The 20,000-nt window shown below is 43.4% G+C and overlaps 1 protein-coding gene across 1 annotated transcript in view; it reads left to right on the top strand.

Moving 5' to 3' along the window:
- The window catches only part of kcnd2 (potassium voltage-gated channel, Shal-related subfamily, member 2), a 47,915-nt gene that overhangs the window by 21,297 nt on the left and 6,618 nt on the right, over positions 1-20,000 (top strand). Inside the window, exons 2-3 of the mRNA XM_053313846.1 lie at positions 16,032-16,194; positions 17,655-17,753. Coding sequence (XP_053169821.1) covers positions 16,032-16,194; positions 17,655-17,753 — 262 coding nt within the window. The remainder of the gene's footprint in view (positions 1-16,031; positions 16,195-17,654; positions 17,754-20,000) is intronic.

Here is a 20,000-nt window from a genome sequence, read left to right as displayed (position 1 = left end):
GGAGAAGCCCTGTGAAGCATGCAGAGATCTGAAGAGGCTGCTGGGGGGGCGGGGGTGGGGGGGGGGGCGTTATGTTAATATTATATTAACATAATGATTAATAACACAGAAGCACGTTACTAACATGTTGATGACAAAAAAAAAAGCTGATTCATTTCAACAAACGTCTCAACGTAACCTTTAACACACGAAGATAATAATAATTCCTCTTTTACTTTAAATACTGACTTTTACTCTTTTACCATCTACTGGTTCTGTTTCCTTGACCAACAGTCCCCGTTAGAGAGGCTGAAAATAAACCAGAGCCTGCTGAACCGCTCCTCTGTGTTATTAACGTCGGGTTTTCACAGTTTGGGAGGAAAAGGAGAGTTCCTGCTGAATATATGGATTCTTCTGGGAATTTAGAGAGTAGTGTGTTTTCAGTAATTACACAGAGCCAGCAGACAGTCCTGTTTAACCACAGACTGTATAGAAGAAACAGACGTAACATCTGTGACGTCACCCATTGGTTTGTGGACTGCTGCTCAGAAGCCAATAGTTTCTAATCTAGGCAGCGCCATCTTGAACATTTCAGGTGCATGCTGGGAAAAATAAAAACAGGGATTCTACTTATATGGGCATGAGGCGGGGCCATGGGCGGAGTGGGGAGGTTGCTATGGTTACGAGGGCTGGATCTGGAGGACATTGGTCAATCAACCTGTCAATCAGGACGTAGCCACGCCCCCTAATGCATACCCTGCTTTATCGTCACATATAAAATCAGGGAGGCCAAAATGTCCCAAATGAACATCATACTGCATTGAAGAAGGCTTTAAACTAGCGATTGAGACCATAAACACATTTTGAAAACGTTTACTGAGGTTAGAAATCAAGTGAGAAGTTGGTGAATTCTCCATTGACTTGTATAGAGACGGTCGCCCCCTGGTGGCCTTTTGATAGAATGCAGCTCTAAGTTACTTCCTGGTTGGACTCATTTCAGAGGACCGGAGCTCCCCGCCTGGGTTTGGCCCAGGAGATGTTCGAGTGTTTCCAGTAAATAATCTGAACCAATGTGTAGTTTAGTACAGTTTTGGACAACATGAGAAAATTGATTGTATCCAGCAAATACCCAGAGCCTGCTGGTTCATTCAGGCTGGATGGTCTCCAAACAATAGACGGAGCCACAGGGAGTTCAGGCTGGATTGTTACCAGTGAATAGACGGAGCCGCAGGGAGTTCAGCAGTTCCAGTGAATAGACGGAGCCGCAGGGAGTTCAGCAGTTCCAGTGAATAGACGGAGCCGCAGGTTGTCAGGTCACATGATGAAGGCTCTGATGCTGAAGTGTCACATTAACAGTCGGCTAATCTCCCGGACGAGGCGCCGCGCTGTCATTGGCTGAATTAAGTCCTGATGAAAGGAACAGAGACGTTAATCTGAGCCGCTGAAAGCCTCGCCGCCTCTTCATCCTCATCATCCTCATCATCCTCATCATCCTCATCCTCATCCTCTTCTTCTCTGACGGGGTCACAGCGCTCAGAGGAGATAAAGATAAGAAGGACTCAACGTTCATATTAATAATTAAAGCTTCACATTTATGACTTTTTATCGTTTATCAGCGTTAAAAGTGAAACTATGAAATATGATTTAAACATTTTTATCTTCAGTAAAAGTTAAAAATTAACCTTTAACTAATTTAAACTTTTTTTCTGCCAGTCTGAACATAAACACGTAAACATGAATTTCATCACGTGATTAATAACGATGGTTCTTACCGATGAATAGTAATAAAAACCATAGTAACCATAGTAACCATAGTAACCGTAGTAACTGTAGTAACCGTAGTAACCACAGCTCCCAGTAGTTATTCAGTTATTTGGTCATTTAACACACACACACTGTTACACACACACACACACACACACACACACTGTTACACACACTGTTACACACACACACACTGTTACACACACACTGTTACACACACAGTTACACACACACACAGTCACACACACACACACACACACACACACACACACACACACACACACACACACACACACACACACACACACACACACACACACAGTTAGGTATGAGGTCATTTTTCAGCCAAAAACTGGTGAGGAGATAAATGACTCGATTTAAGGTGCAGAGAGAGAATGTGTGTGTGTGTGTGTGTGTGTGTGTGTGTGTGTGTGTGTTACTGTGTGTGTTACTGTGTGTGTGTGTGTGTGTGATATTAAGCCGTTTGTACTTTCTTCAGGTTTCTTCTTCTGTGGTGTTTAACACTGTAACTGTGAATATGAGCTCATGTAAATGAAGTCAGATACAGATTGGATGTGGGACGTGTGTGTGTGTGTGTGTGTGTGTGTGTGTGTGTGTGTGTGTGTGTGTGTGTGTGTGTGTGTGTGTGTGTGTGTGTGTGTGTGTTACTGTGTGTGTGTGTGTGTGTGTGTGTGTGTGTGTGTGTGTGTACATATATTAGCAGCCTGCGTGTGTGTCCTCCGTGTTTAATTAACTCCGTCACCCCCGAGGATTTCTGCTCATCCCTCTGCTGCTGATACTCATGTTACACACACACACACACACACACACACACACACACACACACACACACACACACACACACACACACACACACACACAGCTGAGGGTTCAGACTGAAGTGGAGCCTCCTGGTTCAGTTTCAGCGTTTAAGGAGGATTAAAAAGAAACTGGAGCTCTACTTAACTGATGGTTAGAAGTGATGAAGAGGAGGAGGAGAGGAAGAGGAGGAGAGGAAGAATAGAGGAAGAAAGGAAGGAGGAGAAGGAGAGCAAGAGAGGAAGGAAGAGGAGGAGGAGAGGAAGAAAGAGAGGAAGAGGAGGACAAGAGGAAGGAAGAGGAGGAGAGGAAAAGAAGGAGAGGAAGAGGAGGAGGAGAGGAAGAAAGAGAGGAAGAGGAGGACAAGAGGAAGGAAGAGGAGGAGGAGAGGAAGAAAGAGAGGAAGATGAGGAGGAGAGGAAGAAAGAGAGGAAGAGGAGGAGGAGAGGAAGGAAGAGAGGAAGAGGAGGAGAGGAAGGAAGAGAGGAAGAGGAGAGGAAGAAAAAGAGGAAGAGGAGGAGGAGAGGAAGAAAGAGAGGAAGAGGAGGAGGAGAGGAAGGAAGAGAGGAAGATGAGGAGGAGAGGAAGAAAGAGAGGAAGAGGAGGAGAAGGAAGAGGAGAGGAAGGAAGGGGAGGAGGAGAGGAAGGAAGAGAGGAAGAGGAGAGGAAGAAAAAGAGGAAGAGGAGGAGAGGAAGAAAGAGAGGAAGAGGAGGAGGAGAGGAGAAGGAGAGGAAGGAAGAAGAGAGAAAATGCAGACCTGCCTCTTCATCATCATCATCACCATCATGTTTTAATGACTCTTACATGTGATCTCTCTTCTCTGATTCTTCACTCTGAGTTTAAACCAGACGGACCATTTCTTTTCTTATCTTCCCTCAGAGCTTTATAATAAGACGTGGGGGGGGGGGGTGATAAGGGTGGGGGGGGGGGGTGATAAGAGGGGGGCATGGGGGGGGGGTGGTAGGAGGGGAGGATGGGGGGGGGTGTGATAAGGGTGGGGGGGGGGGGGGGTGATAAGCATCCTCACAGTCCTGAGTTTAAAGAGACATTATGGAAACGCTGCAGCTTAACATCATCTGCTCTTCTTCTTCTTCTTCTTCTTCTTCTTCTTCGTCTTCGTCTTCGTCTTCGTCTTCTTCGTCTTCTTCGTCTTCTTCTTCTTCTTCTTCTTCTTCAGTTTAGTGTTAAGACTCAGTGACATTCAGTCCCTGAAACTCAGAAACTCTGAATCCTGATTCCCAGAATGAAAAAGAGTCATTTGATCGGTCGTCACGGCAACGTTCAGGCGGCTCGATGTTTCCAGGAAGCTGAGTTTGATAATCTTCAGTCACATCTGGTCCGCAGCAAAGATTATAAACACTACGTCCGTTCCTACGTCACCTGACTCAGAGAGAGGATGAACATCAGGTTCAGATTATTAATGAAAACACTGTCGTCTGTTTGCAAAGCTACAGATTAAAGATTCTGAGCCATGATGTTCAATCTAGGATGGTGTAGGATAGCCTAGGATGGTATAGAATGGTGTAGGATAGCCTATGATGGTGTAGGATGGCAGAGATACTGAAAACCTTGAAACTGAAATTGATCATGTGACTTTAGTGTGCGTGTATCTGTGTGTGTGTGTATCAGTGTGTGTGTGTGTGTGTGTATCAGTGTGTGTGTGTATCTGTGTGTGTGTATCAGTGTGTGTGTGTGTGTATCAGTAGGCGGTAAATGAGGTTTACTAATTGGATTAAAGCTCATTAATGGCTTTAACACAGAGAGAGGAGACACACACACACACACACACACACACACACACATAGAGAGAGAGAGACACACACACACACACACACACACACACACACACACACACACACACTATTACCAATAGTAGCAGTAATGTTTATTTATTGAGCAGCTCAAAGTGTCATTAACTCATTTATTACCTGCGATGTCTCACTCTGCTCCAAATATCATTTATTACCTGCGATGTCTCACTCTGCTCCAAATATCATTTATTACCTGCGATGTCTCACTCTGCTCCGAATATCATTAACTCATTTATTACCTGCGATGTCTCACTCTGCTCCAAATATCATTTATTACCTGCGATGTCTCACTCTGCTCCAAATATCATTAACTCATTTATTACCTGCGATGTCTCACTCTGCTCCAAATATCATTAACTCATTTATTACCTGCGATGTCTCACTCTGCTCCAAATATCATTAACTCATTTAATACCTGCGATGTCTCACTCTGCTCCAAATATCATTAACTCATTTATTACCTGCGATGTCTCACTCTGCTCCAAATATCATTTATTACCTGCGATGTCTCACTCTGCTCCAAATATCATTTAATACCTGCGATGTCTCACTCTGCTCCAAATATCATTAACTCATTTATTACCTGCGATGTCTCACTCTGCTCCAAATATCATTAACTCATTTATTACCTGCGATGTCTCACTCTGCTCCAAATATCATTAACTCATTTATTACCTGCGATGTCTCACTCTGCTCCAAATATCATTTATTACCTGCGATGTCTCACTCTGCTCCAAATATCATTAACTCATTTATTACCTGCGATGTCTCACTCTGCTCTAAATATCATTAACCCATTTATCACCTGCGATGTCTCACTCTGCTCCAAATATCGTTAACTCATTTATTACCTGCGATGTCTCACTCTGCTGCAAATATCATTAACTCATTTATTACCTGCGATGTCTCACTCTGCTGCAAATATCATTAACTCATTTATTACCTGCGATGTCTCACTCTGCTCCAAATATCATTAACTCATTTATTACCTGCGATGTCTCACTCTGCTGCAAATATCATTAACTCATTTATTACCTGCGATGTCTCACTCTGCTCTAAATATCATTAACTCATTTATTACCTGGGATGTCTCACTCTGCTCCAAATATCATTAACTCATTTATTACCTGCGATGTCTCACTCTGCTCCAAATATCATTTATTACCTGCGATGTCTCACTCTGCTCCAAATATCGTTAACTCATTTATTACCTGCGATGTCTCACTCTGCTCCAAATATCATTTATTACCCGCGATGTCTCACTCTGCTCCAAATATCATTTATTACCTGCGATGTCTCACTCTGCTCCAAATATCATTAACTCATTTATTACCTGCGATGTCTCACTCTGCTCCAAATATCATTTATTACCTGCGATGTCTCACTCTGCTCCAAATATCATTAACTCATTTATTACCTGCGATGTCTCACTCTGCTCCAAATATCATTTATTACCTGCGATGTCTCACTCTGCTCCAAATATCACTCACCATCGTTCACTCCGAGATGAAACAGTAACTTCTTCCTGTTTCATGTTTTATATTTATGTCTGAACTCCTGAATCTTTTATACAAGGATTAATTTTATGTGGAGACTTGATATAAAACTTCTGTGTGTGTGTGTGTGTGTGTGTGTGTGTGTGTGTGTGTGTGTGTGTGTGTGCAGTTTGGTCCATGTTCAACAGATTAAAGAGCCAAAAGGCCTTCAGTGGCAGTTTAATCACCATGTCTGATCCTCTAACCCCCCCAAGCCAACACAATGCATGATAATCCATCTGAACACACACACACACACACACACACACACACACACACACACACACACACACACAGAGGCAGGATTTATATGAAATATCTGCAGCATCATGCAGCTTTATGAGTCATATTTCAGGAGGGATTTTTCATTATTGGAGCGTTTTTAGCTTCAGATTCAGTTTCTCTCGTATTTATTTTACAACCATGAATTCACATTTCTGTTAACGACTGATGGGAGTCTGCAGGACCTGAATAAGATCTGCTGCTTCCTGTTTGATGTTCAAGCTCCACATTTACACACTTTACTCCATAATTAGACTTCTAATAATAAAACAACATCTTACTTTGTCTCTTCTGTTTTCAGCTTTTCACAGTAAAACATTATAATGATGATGTGTTATAGTTTATGTTCTTATTGTTTTAATGAGATTATCTCACTGGAACAGGAACATTTTATTATTATCACAAGAAAGGTTTATTAAAATCACATGTAATCACACAACAGAAATCATGCTTAACATATTCTACCTTCACATACTGTTCATATTCTCCCTGACAATATTTTAAAAATGTTAAACTATAACATTTATTATATTATATATTTATTATATTTGTGCGTTTCGGGCCACTTCATCAAATTTGAGAGTAAAAGCCATTTGTGTTGTTTTTGCAGCTGTTGTCAGAGCGGGTAGGATAGCCTAGGATGGTGTAGGATAATCTAGGATGGTGTAGAATGATGTAGGATGGTATAGGATAATGTAGGATAGTGTATGATGGTGTTTGATGGTATAGGATGCTGTAGGATGGTGTAGGATAGTCTAGGATGGTGTTCAATAGTGTAGGATGGTGTAGAATGATGTAGGATGGTGTAGGGTAGCCTAGGATGGTGTAGGATAGTCTAGGATGGTATAGGATAATGTAGGATAGTGTATGATGGTGTTTGATGGTATAGGATGCTGTAGGATGGTGTAGGATAGTCTAGGATGGTGTTGGATAGTGTAGGATGGTGTTCCATGGTGTTCAATAGTGTAGGATGGTGTAGAATGATGTAGGATGGTGTAGGGTAGCCTAGGATGGTGTAGGATAGTCTAGGATGGTATAGGATAATGTAGGATAGTGTATGATGGTGTAGGATGGTGTAGGATGGTGTTTGATGGTATAGGATGCTGTAGGATGGTGTTCCATGGTGTAGGATGGTGTAGGATAGTCTAGGATGGTGTAGGATAGTGTATGATGGTGTAGGATGGTGTTTGATGGTATAGGATGCTGTAGGATGGTGTAGGATGGTGTAGGATAGTCTAGGATGGTATAGGATAATGTAGGATAGTGTATGATGGTGTAGGATGGTGTTGGATGGTATAGGATGGTGTTCAATAGTGTAGGATGGTGTAGAATGATGTAGGATGGTGTAGAATGGTGTAGGATGGTGTAGAATGGTGTTTGATGGTGTAGAATGATGTAGGATAGTGTAGGGTAGCCTAGGATGGTGTAGGATGGTGTTCCATGGTGTTCAATAGTGTAGGATGGTGTAGAATGGTGTAGTATAGTATAGGGTAGCCTAGGATGGTGTAGGATGGACTACTGGATCAGACTACTGGAGACTCGACTCGTGTTCAGGTCTCGTTCACGTTAAAGCTAACGTGTGCTGTTGAGTATCAGGATGCGACCAGGCTCAGTGTGACCTCCTGACGACGACGATGGTGAACAAACCGCCATCGCTGCTCTCGGATCGTTTTCTCTCAGCGGTGGTGAAGGATGAAGCCGAGAGCGGCGGCACTCGCATCAATAGATCAATGCATGGTTAGCTGAGCTCCCGCTGTGATGTCATCGATCAGCTGATGAGTTCCCGCTGTGATGTCATCGATCGGCTGATGAGTTCCCGCTGTGATGTCATCGATCAGCTGATGAGCTCCCGCTGTGATGTCATCGATCAGCTGCTGAGAGGTGAACGCTTCACGCTGAGGCTGAGAACAGAGCTGCAGACGTCTCACAGGGACTGAAGCTGCTCTCTGATTTATCGTCTCTGTTCATCCTCTGAAGCTTCTTCACTCTCATCAATAAATCATCTCAGTCCAATCACACATTAGCTCTTCCGGAGCTAATGTGTGATCCTATCTGTCTTTGTCCTTTGTTAGGTGAAGCCTGGGGGGCTTCCCTTGATGCCCTGATGAATCTGAAACAGATGTGGTGCTTAGGTCAAAGGTGAAAAGTCAGGTCAGGGGTTATTGTTTTCTAAACTGACCAGTAAGATAGAAGGTCTTTGTTTCAGAAAGAAGGAACTATATAAATATAGAAGGGGGAGCTAAAGCTGAAGAAGGCAGAGAGCTTCAAAATTGGCACTAGGACTCTCTCAAGATTGGATGTTTGACACTAGAGATGCACCGATCAATCGGCGGCCGATTAAAAAAGCCGGTCACTGTCGTAATTTACGGTTTTCGGCCGATCAAACTGACCCGCATGCACGGTGCGTAGCAGCTCAACGCGCCCAGAGCAAAACAGCTAAAAACTAGCAAGACTGAGGAAGAAAACATGTCACTGATTTGGATTTATTTCACTTTGTGCCAAGACGACCCAAACGTTTCACAACGGGGTACGGGATCATCCCTATGTTCCCCGCTTTGTATGTGACCGGGGAACATAGGGATGATCCCGAGTTAGCCGCCGAGTTAGCCGCTGAGTTAGCAACCGAGCTAGCAGCCGAATTAGTGATATAAGCAAAATGTTGTCTGGGGGAAGGGTACTCAAGCCAAATATAGTGTCTATTATATGATTATAATTATTTCTTAGATAGAAAATCGGTATCGGAAAAAATGGTTTTGGCCGGTCAGACCTCCTTAAAAACCGGAAATCGGTATCGGCCAAGAATTTTGCAATCAGTGCATCTCTATGTGACACTGTTCCCTTTGTAATAAAACCTTTCAAATTTACAAGTGAGACGTGAAACCTCAGAGCTTTCAGTCAAAAGCCTTCAGACTTCTTCTCCCTGATTTTATATGTGACGATAAAGCAGGGTATGCATTAGGGGGCGGGGCTACGTCCTGATTGACAGGTTGATTGACCAATGTCCTCGAGATCCAGCCCTCGTAACCATAGCAACCTCCCCGCTCCGCCCATGGCTCCGCCCACGGCCCCGCCTCATACCTATATAATCAGTAAACGTTTTCAAAATGTGTTTATGGTCTCAATCGCTAGTTTAAAGCCTTCTTCAATGCAGTATGATGTTCATTTGGGACATTTTGGCCTCCCTGATTTTATATGTGAAGATAAAGCAGGGTATGCATTAGGGCGTGGCTACGTCCTGATTGACAGGTTGATTGACCAACGTCCTCGAGATCCAGCCCTCGTAACCATAGCAACCTCCCCGCTCCGCCCATGGCCCCGCCTCATGCCCATATAAGTAGAATCCCTGTTTTTATTTTTCCCAGCATGCACCTGAAATTTTCAAGATGGCCGCTGCCTAGATTCGATACTATTGGCTTCCGAGCAGCAGTCCACAAACCAATGGGTGACGTCACGGATGTTACGTCTGTTTCTTTTATTCAGTCTGTGGTGTGGTCGCACGTTGAGACAGTGCAGCATGTTGGTTGCTTGGTTGGACTAGAGGTCGGTCCTGTTTTATCTTCCTGTCCATAAAGCAGCTGCGTGCTAACATCGTCTCCATCGTCCTGTAAACTGTTCACATCGTCTCTTCTGTGTCTGGCTGAAGGTCAGAGAGTCTCCGTGTGGATAATTGAAGTGTGACTTTGTAATTAAGAAGTGTGAAGTGAGATAATCTCAGCAGCAGCTATTTTCAGTGTGATGGAGACAGACGGAGGAGGAAGCTCTTATCTGTGTGCAGGAGCGAGGGATTAATATGTAAAGACGGAGGGAGGACGGAGGAGGACGAGTCTGTCCATCTGATAAGAGCCTGAAGCAGCTGTTTAAATCACTTCCTGACACTCACCTGAACCCAGATCAGATTTAAACTCTCTGACTTTCAGTTCTTACCTGGCCGAGTCACTTTGTCTCCTGTAGCAACGATTCAGCCTCTTAACGTTAAAGACTCTCCACACTAAGACACTACGAACTAAGACGATAATAACTATATATATGAAACATAGTGTTGGGGTGTGGGTGGTGGGACAGTACGGGTCGCTGTGGAGAGTCCGGTCAGGGCTCTGGTGGGTCTCAATAACCAGACCGTGGAGTGCAAAGAGAGTTCTTCATGTCTGCCAGAGGTGGGGGGGCTTCTTACAGAGACTTGGAGGTGTGTGGTTTCTAGAATATACAATGATATATAAGAGTCAGGACGGACGGACGGAGAACATCAGAACCTACAGAGAACAGTTAGAGATGTCTTTGTTCAGTCATTAAAATCTGTCTTCATACAGAACCAAGAAAGATTAAAGTGAAGAGCAGAGAACGTCACAGCTGTCTTTCCTCACAGTCGTGTTGGAAACATGGATCATTAAGTGTTCCTTTATAAGGTTTACTCAGAAGGTTCTAGTTGTTCTTTCAGTGGTTTCTGTGGTCCTTAAGGAATATTAACAGATCCTGTAGAAGGTTCTAGTGATCCTTTAGGAACCTGTAGTTGTCCTTTAGGGTCCTGTAAGGGTTCTAAAGATCCTTAAATGGTTTGTCGTAATAGTTCTTGTGGGCATTGAAAAGGTCCTAGTGATTCTTTGGGTCACTGAGGTCCTTTAAGTGGTTCTGCTGGTCCGTCAAGAGGTTCTAGAGGTTCTTTACATGGTTCTTGTGAACACTGAGATGGTTCTAGCTGTCTCTTAGTTGGTTCTAGTGGTCATTTAGGTTCCTTTAGTTGGGTTTTATGGTTATTGAGGAGCTTCTAGCGTTCATTAAAGAGGTTCTAAAGGTCCTTAATGGGCTCTGTTTGTCCTTTAGGTGCTTCTAGTTGTCATGAAGAAGGTTCTAGAGGGTTAGGGTTCCTTTAGGTTCCTTCAGATAGGTTCTTGTAGTCATGTGTGTGTTGCATTAGGTTGAGAGGTTGTAGTGTGAAGCGGTTCCTCTGATCCTCTAAGGAGTCCTGTAGGTGTCTGAAGATGTTCTCGTGGTTCTTCAGGAGGTTTCTTAGATCAGGTGGATGAACAGCGACAGAGAACCGAGGAACCAGAGAACTGAATCTGGACTTCAGTGATAGACTCGTGGTTCTGAGTGTTTGAGTCCAGCTGCAGCAGGAAGCAGGAAGCAGGTCATCAGCGTGTTTATTCTAAAGCTTCAAACATTAGAGCTCAGCCGAGTCTATTTTCAGTCCTTATTAAAGCCGAACATCCTCGCTCCCTCTTCTTCTTCTTCTCTTCCTTTTCTTTCTCGCTTCTTCTTCTTCTTCTTCTTCTTCTTCTTCTGCTCCCGCTCAGCAGCAGCTTCCTAATTGGTGTTTGTGTACGGATGAATGTGAGAGGAGCAGAAAGAGAGATAAATAAGCTCCATGTTTAATGATCAGGGGAATAATGACCTGACGCAGAGCCAGCTTATTGAAACGTTGGAGGATAAACTGAAGATGGTTATTATAGTTAACATGTTTTATTTTCCTGTGAAGCAGAAACTTTGTGCTTCTGGTATTTTAGACGTAAAGAATATAATAATAATAATAATATTACTAGAAGCAGAAACAACCAGCGTTCATCTGCGTTCCGTCACTTTGCTCGTGTGAATTAAAGAAATGAGCTTTTATACTTTAACACGAGTGTCAAACAACCGTTACATGACTTATTTAAACCCTCCTGTTGTCCTTGAGTCAAGGAAGGAAGGGAGGGAGGGAGGAAGAAGGAAGGAAGGAAAGGAGGGAGGAAGAAGGAAGGAAGGAAGGGAGGGAGGAAGGAGGGAGGAAGGAAGGAAAGGAGAAAGGAGGGAGGAAAGAAAGAGAGAAGGAGGGAATTAAGGGAAGGAGGGAGGGAGGAAGGAAAGGAGGGAGGAAAGAAAGAGAGAAGGAGGAAGGAAGGAAGAAGGAAAGGAGGGAGGGAGGAAAGAAGGAAAGAAGGAGGAAAGAAAGAGAGAAGGAGGGAAAGAGGAAGCAAGGAAGGAGGGTTAAATACAGTAATCTGTAACCTTCTCAACCCTCATGTCGTCCTCCCGGATCAAATTGACCCCGTCTCTCTTTTCACTGTTCCTTCTTTCCTTCCTTCCTTCCTTCCTTCATCCCCTGCACCCTTCTTTCTTTGCTCCCTCCTCCTTCCATCCTCCCTCCCTCCCTCCCTCCTTAGTCCTTTCCTTCCTTCCTTCCTTCTTTCCTTCCTTCCTTCCTTCAACCTTTCCTCCCTCCCTCCCTCCTTACTCCTTTCCTTCCTTCCTTCCGAAGAGGAAGAAGAATATAGAAAATAAAAATAGAGAGATGAAGCAAATTTCTTCTTCTGAGGTTTTTTTATTGGTTTTATTTTAAGCAGCAGTGAGTCTCTGTTCTTCTTCTTTGTTCTTTTAAAAGTTTCAAACCGAGGTTTTAATTCATGTTGGAGGTTTTAACAGCAGCAGTTTATATTTAACATTTATTTATATATTATATATTATTTATTATATTTATATATTTCACATTTCTAACAGCATTATATATATTTACAGCAGTTTAGTTTTTAATCCAGATTAAATTCAGTCTTTATGTGTTGAGATGTAAGTTGTGTTCCAGGTGTTAGTCTGATCCGCTGTTTGGAGCTGTTTCAACCAGATGTTGTTAATTATGAATATAACACACACACACACATTAACACACACACACACATTAACACACACACACATTAACACACACACACACACACCAACACACACACACAAATACAGAAAATGTGAATCCATAATGAATGTGGCCTTTTATTAAGTGAAAAGCATTTTACACAAACACACTTCTGAATAGTGTGTGTGTGTGTGTTAGTGTGTGTGTGTGTGTGTGTGTGTGTGTGTGTGTGTGTGTGTGAGCTATTTGTCGAGCACTTCCTGTTAATGGCGAGCAGCAGCGAGGTGGCGTTTGTTCAGATCAAAGAAATAAATGATTCACACGCAGCGAGTTCACCCATGAAATGTTAAACACACACACACACTCACACACACACACATACACACACACACACACACACACACACACTCACACACACACACTCACACACACTCACACACACACACTCACACACACACACACACACACACACACACACACACACACACACATACACACACACACACACACACACACATACACACACACACACACACACACACACACTGATATAAAACTGAACTGATGATTAAACTACAGTTTATGTTAACATTATATTAATATTAAACATTAAATATATATTTAATGTTTCTGGGCAGCAGGCTCTGTGTGTGTGTGTGTGTGTGTGTGTGTGTGTGTGTGTGTGTGTGTGTGTGTGTGTGTGTGTGTGTGAGATCTGAGATGTTTTCTCTACACATGATGAAGAGTTAAAGCAGAAAGTGCTGACGGCTGCAGAGTCAATATCTGTTTGTTTTAACAGAGGACGATGTGACACACACACACACACGCACACACATAGAGACACACGCACACACACACACACATAGAGACACACACACACACACACACACACACACACACACACACACACACATAGAGACACACGCACACACACACACACATAGAGACACACACACACACACAGACACACACACACACGCACACACTCACACACACACATGTCTCTGTTACCTGATGAAGGTGATTTTGACTCTGCAGCAAACTGCCAGAAACATACATGAAAATGTATCATTTCTGTTCTGACATCACATGGTGGTGACATCATCACGCGGTGGTGACATCATCACGCGGTCATGACATCATCACGCGGTGGTGACATCATCACGTGGTCATGACATCATCACGCGGTGGTGACATCATCACGCGGTGGTGACATCATCACGCGGTGGTGGGTTTAAAGCTGATAAATTGAACCCGTTCTTAAAGTGTTCCTTTAACGGCTCTCAGCACGCCGCTCTGTTTTCACCTGTAGAAGAAGAAGTTCGAGCGTCGCCACGGTGACGATGAACTTTGTGTCAGTGACTGATCGTCTCGTCTCCTTCAGACGCTGTCAGCCAATCAGAGGCTGCGACCTTGTCAGTGTCTGTGTGTTTGTGTCACAATAACTGTCACGCATACACAATTAGAAACACACACAGTTTACAGGTGTGTGTGTGTGTGTGTGTGTGTGTGTGTGTGTGTGTGTGTGTGTGTGTGTGTGTGTGTGTGTGTGTGTCCTTGATGAAGGATCTGCTGCTCATTAAAACAGTAGCTTTCTTTTAGTACATACACACACATAACACACACACACACAGAGACACACACAGACACACACACACACAGAGACACACACACACACACATAACACACACGCACACAGTCATTTGGCTTTTATGGAGGACAGAGAGGAGAGAACATGGGTAGCAGTCAGGATGGAGCTCATGCTGCTGGTTTACAGGCAGCTCTCTGGCGCCCCCGTGTGGCCGCAGGCTGAACTGCAGGTTTACAGGCAGCTCTCTGGCGCCCCCGTGTGGCCGGGGAATGAACTGCAGCTTCAGTCAGAGGACAGTAAATGCTGCATCAGCTCCATTTCCTGCTGATTGTTGGAGAAACGTTGAGTTTAAACGTTGAGTTTGTGTCAGCAGCAGCAGAGTTTACTCATTATTCATCCAACAGGAAGTCACTGAAGGAAACAGATTAAAACTGCTCGCTTCACTTTTTACACATTTTAATAAACAGGAAGACTTTTATCATGATTCACTTTATTTATCTTTTAACAGGTTTGAGTTAAAATGTCATTAAATAAAGTGAGGAGACGAGTGCAGGCTGCTGTAGCAGTGTGTGTAGTGTGTAGCAGTGTGTAGTAGTGTGTGTAGCAGTGTGTAGTAGTGTGTAGCAGTGTGTAGTAGTGTGTAGCAGTGTGTAGCAGTGTGTAACTGTGTGTAGCAGTGTGTAGTAGTGTGTAACAGTGTGTGTAGCAGTGTGTAGTAGTGTGTGTAGTAGTGTGTAGTAGTGTGTAGCAGTGTGGCAGTGTGTAGTAGTGTGTAACAGTGTGTGTGTAGTAGTGTGTAGTAGTGTGTAGCAGTGTGTAGTAGTGTGTAGCAGTGTGTGTAGCAGTGTGTAGTAATGTGTAGCAGTGTGTAGTAGTGTGTAGCAGTGTGTAGTAGTGTGTAGCAGTGTGTGTAGCAGTGTGTGTAGCAGTGTGTAGCAGTGTGTAGTAGTGTGTAGCAGTGTGTGTAGTAGTGTGTGTAGCAGTGTGTGTAGTAGTGTGTGTAACAGTGTGTGTAGCAGTGTGTGTAGTAGTGTGTGTAACAGTGTGTGTAGCAGTGTGTGTAGTAGTGTGTGTAACAGTGTGTGTAGCAGTGTGTGTAGTAGTGTGTGTAACAGTGTGTGTAGTAGTGTGTGTAACAGTGTGTGTAACAGTGTGTGTAGTAGTGTGTAGTAGTGTGTAGCAGTGTGTGTAGTAGTGTGTAGCAGTGTATGTGTAGCAGTGTGTGTAGTAGTGTGTAGCAGTGTGTAACAGTGTGTAGCAGTGTGTAGTAATGTGTAGCAGTGTGTGTAGCAGTGTGTAGTAATGTGTAGCTGTGTGTAGCAGTGTGTAGTAGTGTGTAGCTGTGTGTAGCAGTGTGTAGTAGTGTGTAGTAGTGTGTAGCAGTGTGTAGTAGTGTGTAGTAGTGTGTAGTAGTGTGTAGCTGTGTGTGTGTGAACTAAAACTAGAAACACTTTTCATTCAAATACTTTAAAGAACCTGAATGACTCTGATGAAAGGGAAGCATCCTGTGTGTACTTTCAGAATAAGAGCCTGAAGCTGACCTCTGACCCCTCTCTCTCTCTCTCTCTCTCTCTCTCTCTCTGTCTCTCTCTATCTGTCTCTCTCTCTCTCTCTCTCTCTCTCTCTCTCTCTCTCTCTCTCTCTCTCTCAGATATGGCGACATGGTCCCAAAGACCATCTTGGGGAAGATCTTCGGCTCCATCTGCTCCCTGAGCGGCGTGCTGGTCATCGCTCTGCCCGTCCCCGTCATCGTCTCCAACTTCAGCCGAATCTACCACCAGAGCCAGCGGGCGGAGAAGAGGCGAGCCCAGAAGGTGAGGGGCTGCAGCGGTGCGAGTTCCTGCTGCGGCTGAGCTCATCCCATCATTTCTGTTTTTCCGTCTTAATTTAGAAAGTTTAGCTGCAGCAGAATCCACAGGAGAGAAGAGAGGAAGCAGCGTCCGGCCTTCACTTCCTCTCTACGTCCACTAATGAGCTGCAGATCTTTGTTTGTCCCACAGGGAGAGAAATCATTTCAGTCTCTGACAAACACTCACACATGATGGTCTTGTTCTCAGCAGCTGTGTGTACCACTGAGCCTTCCTCCTCCTCATCATCATCACCACCGGGGTTATTAAAGTTCACCAGGACTAAAACTAGCAGTGAAATAATACTTTAGTTTAACTATCAATAAAAACTAGAACAAAGCAAACTGACTGAAACTAAAGTAGCAGATAAAATCATCTTAGTTGTAGTTTTCTCTTCATCGTCTCCATGGTGACTGTAGTTTTCTGTTCATCGTCTCCATGGTGACTGTAGTTTTCTTGTCATCGTCTCCATGGTGACTGTAGTTTTCTTGTCTCCATGGTGACTGTAGTTTTCTTTTCATCGTCTCCATGGTGACTGTAGTTTTCTTTTCATCGTCTCCATGGTGACTGTAGTTTTCTTTCCATCGTCTCCATGGTGACTGTAGTTTTCTTGTCATCGTCTCCATGGCGACTGTAGTTTTCTTGTCATTGTCTCCATGGTGACTGTAGTTTCCTTGTCATTGTCTCCATGGTGACTGTAGTTTTCTTTTCATTGTCTCCATGGTGACTGTAGTCTTCTTGTCACCGTCTCCATGGTGACTGTAGTTTTCTTGTCATCGTCTCCATGGTGACTGTAGTTTTCTTGTCATCGTCTCCATGGTGACTGTAGTTTTCTTGTCATCGTCTCCATGGTGACTGTAGTTTTCTGTTCATCGTCTCCATGGTGACTGTAGTTTTCTTGTCATCGTCTCCATGGTGACTGTAGTTTTCTTGTCATCGTCTCTATGGTAACTGTATAGTGTTCAGTGTGACGTGTTGAGATAACGGGTTAGTACCAAACAGTGTTTACAGCATTATTTCATCCTTTACTTCTACTCATCAAGACTTTCCTCCTAAAACCTGAAACTAGAAAACTACAAACTACAGAAACACTAAAACTACTTCATCACTTGTTAAACTCACTCAAACTAAATCAGAATAAAACTGAAAAACTAAATAACACACTGATCATAACCCTGATTGGACCCTCAGACACACAACGAGGCTCCTTTGATTGTCTTTGATAAAACTAAAGAAAATGTCTAAACTATAATAACCCTGCCATGTGGGCTATGTGGGTCCTGGGTGGGCTTGAACTGGGTAAGTGTTATATATCCATGAATAAACCTCAAACTGAGGTCCTGAACCATCGCAGAAGCTTCCAGGTTTGAATCCTTCAGTCGGAGACGTAATGAAACCATGAATCTCTTTATTTGATCCACAAACAGAAAACCAAGCTCGCTAGAATTAGCGCGGTGAAGAGCGGAGGGGCTAACGCTTATTTGCAGTACAAACACAACCATCTGCTGATTGGCCCAGGCGAGGAGGTAACCACGGAGACGCAGTCACTGCCGCCGCCACCGTTGTCGCCGTGCTCGTCGTCGGGTGTTTCTTGGGTTTTTTATTTCCTCTTTTTTTGTTTCTCTCTGGTTGAGCCGTGACGCTGCAGGCTGCTGCATGCTGGACGATGATCGGCTAACACTAACCCTCAGTCAGCCATGCATCCTGTTCAATATATCAATCTATCAGTCTATCAATCTATCAGTCTATCAATATATCAATCTATCAATATATCAATCTATCAATCTATCAGTCTATCAGTCTATCAGTCTATCAATCAGTCTATCAGTCTATCAATCTATCAATCTATCAGTCTATCAATCAGTCTATCAGTCTATCAATCAATCAGTCTATCAATCTATCAGTCTATAATCTATCTATCTATCAATCTATCAGTCTGTTCAACATTAACATTTCTCCACTCTGACCGACAGTATTTATGTTTTTATTTTTAATAACATAAAAAAGCTCCAATCAGTTTCACTTTAATTCAAATATGTACAGAGAGAGGAAGGAGGAGAGAGTCTAAGCCTATAGCAGCATAAATGTGAACATATAGAGAGAGGAAGGAGGGGAGAGTCTAAGCCTATAGCAGCATAAATGTGAACATATAGAGAGAGGAAGGAGGGGAGAGTCTAAGCCTATAGCAGCATAAATGTAAACGTACAGAGAGAGGAAGGAGGAGAGGGTCTAAGCCTATCGCAGCATAAATGTAAACATATAGAGAGAGGAAGGAGGAGAGAGTCTAAGCCTATAGCAGCATGAATGTAAATGTACAGAGAGAGGAAGGAGGAGAGAGTCTAAGTCTATAGCAGCATAAATGTAAAGGTACAGAGAGAGGAAGGAGGAGAGAGTCTAAGCCTATAGCAGCATAAATGTAAATGTACAGAGAGAGGAAGGAGGAGAGAGTCTAAGCCTATAGCAGCATGAATGTAAATGTTCAGAGAGGAAGGAGGAGAGAGTCTAAGCCTATAGCAGCATAAATGTAAATGTACAGAGAGAGGAAGGAGGAGAGAGTCTAAGCCTATAGCAGCATAAATGTAAAGGTACAGAGAGAGGAAGGAGGAGAGAGTCTAAGCCTATAGCAGCATAAATGTAAATGTTCAGAGAGGAAGGAGGAGAGAGTCTAAGCCTATAGCAGCATAAATGTAAATGTACAGAGAGAGGAAGGAGGAGAGAGTCTAAGCCTATAGCAGCATAAATGTAAAGGTACAGAGAGAGGAAGGAGGAGAGAGTCTAAGCCTATAGCAGCATAAATGTAAATGTACAGAGAGAGGAAGGAGGAGAGAATCTAAGCCTATAGCAGCATAAATGTAAATGTACAGAGAGAGGAAGGAGGAGAGAGTCTAAGCCTATAGCAGCATAAATGTAAAGGTACAGAGAGAGGAAGGAGGAGAGAGTCTAAGCCTATAGCAGCATAAATGTAAATGTACAGAGAGAGGAAGGAGGAGAGAGTCTAAGCCTATAGCAGCATAAATGTAAATGTACAGAGAGAGGAAGGAGGAGAGAGTCTAAGCCTATAGCAGCATGAATGTAAATGTTCAGAGAGAGGAAGGAGGAGAGAGTCTTAGCCTATAGCAGCATGAATGTAAATGTACAGAGAGAGGAAGGAGGAGAGAGTCTAAGCCTATAGCAGCATAAATGTGAACGTGCAGAGAGAGGAAGGAGGAGAGAGTCTAAGCCTATAGCAGCATGAATGTAAACGTACAGAGAGAGGAAGGAGGAGAAAGTCTAAGCCTATAGCAGCATAAATGTGAACGTACAGAGAGAGGAAGGAGGAGAGAGTCTAAGCCTATAGCAGCATGAATGTAAATGTTCAGAGAGGAAGGAGGAGAGAGTCTAAGCCTATAGCAGCATAAATGTAAACGTACAGAGAGAGGAAGGAGGAGAGAGTCTAAGCCTATAGCAGCATGAATGTAAATGTACAGAGATAAGAAGGAGGAGAGTCTAAGCCTATCGCAGCATATATGTAAACATACAGAGAGAGGAAGGAGGAGAGAGTCTAAGCCTATAGCAGCATAACGTCATATTGTATGCACAATAGCATATCGTCTGCTTGTTGATATTCAAGCACTAAGTTTGCTTAGATTATGATTGATTTGCGACACTGGGAACATATGAAGTTCAAACATTATGTTGTGTCATCTCCATTTCTTTATTCAGCCGTTATTAAAGTTAAAAGGCTGGATAGCATTGGGACGGACTAGTTTTAAAGGACAAGTTCACAGTTTTAG

This window comes from Scomber japonicus, chromosome 23 (assembly GCF_027409825.1).
Source record: "Scomber japonicus isolate fScoJap1 chromosome 23, fScoJap1.pri, whole genome shotgun sequence".
Classification (NCBI taxonomy): Eukaryota; Metazoa; Chordata; class Actinopteri; order Scombriformes; family Scombridae; genus Scomber; species Scomber japonicus.
The sequence above is the reverse complement of the archived record's forward strand: the minus strand, read 5'-3'. Positions and strand labels throughout refer to the sequence as shown.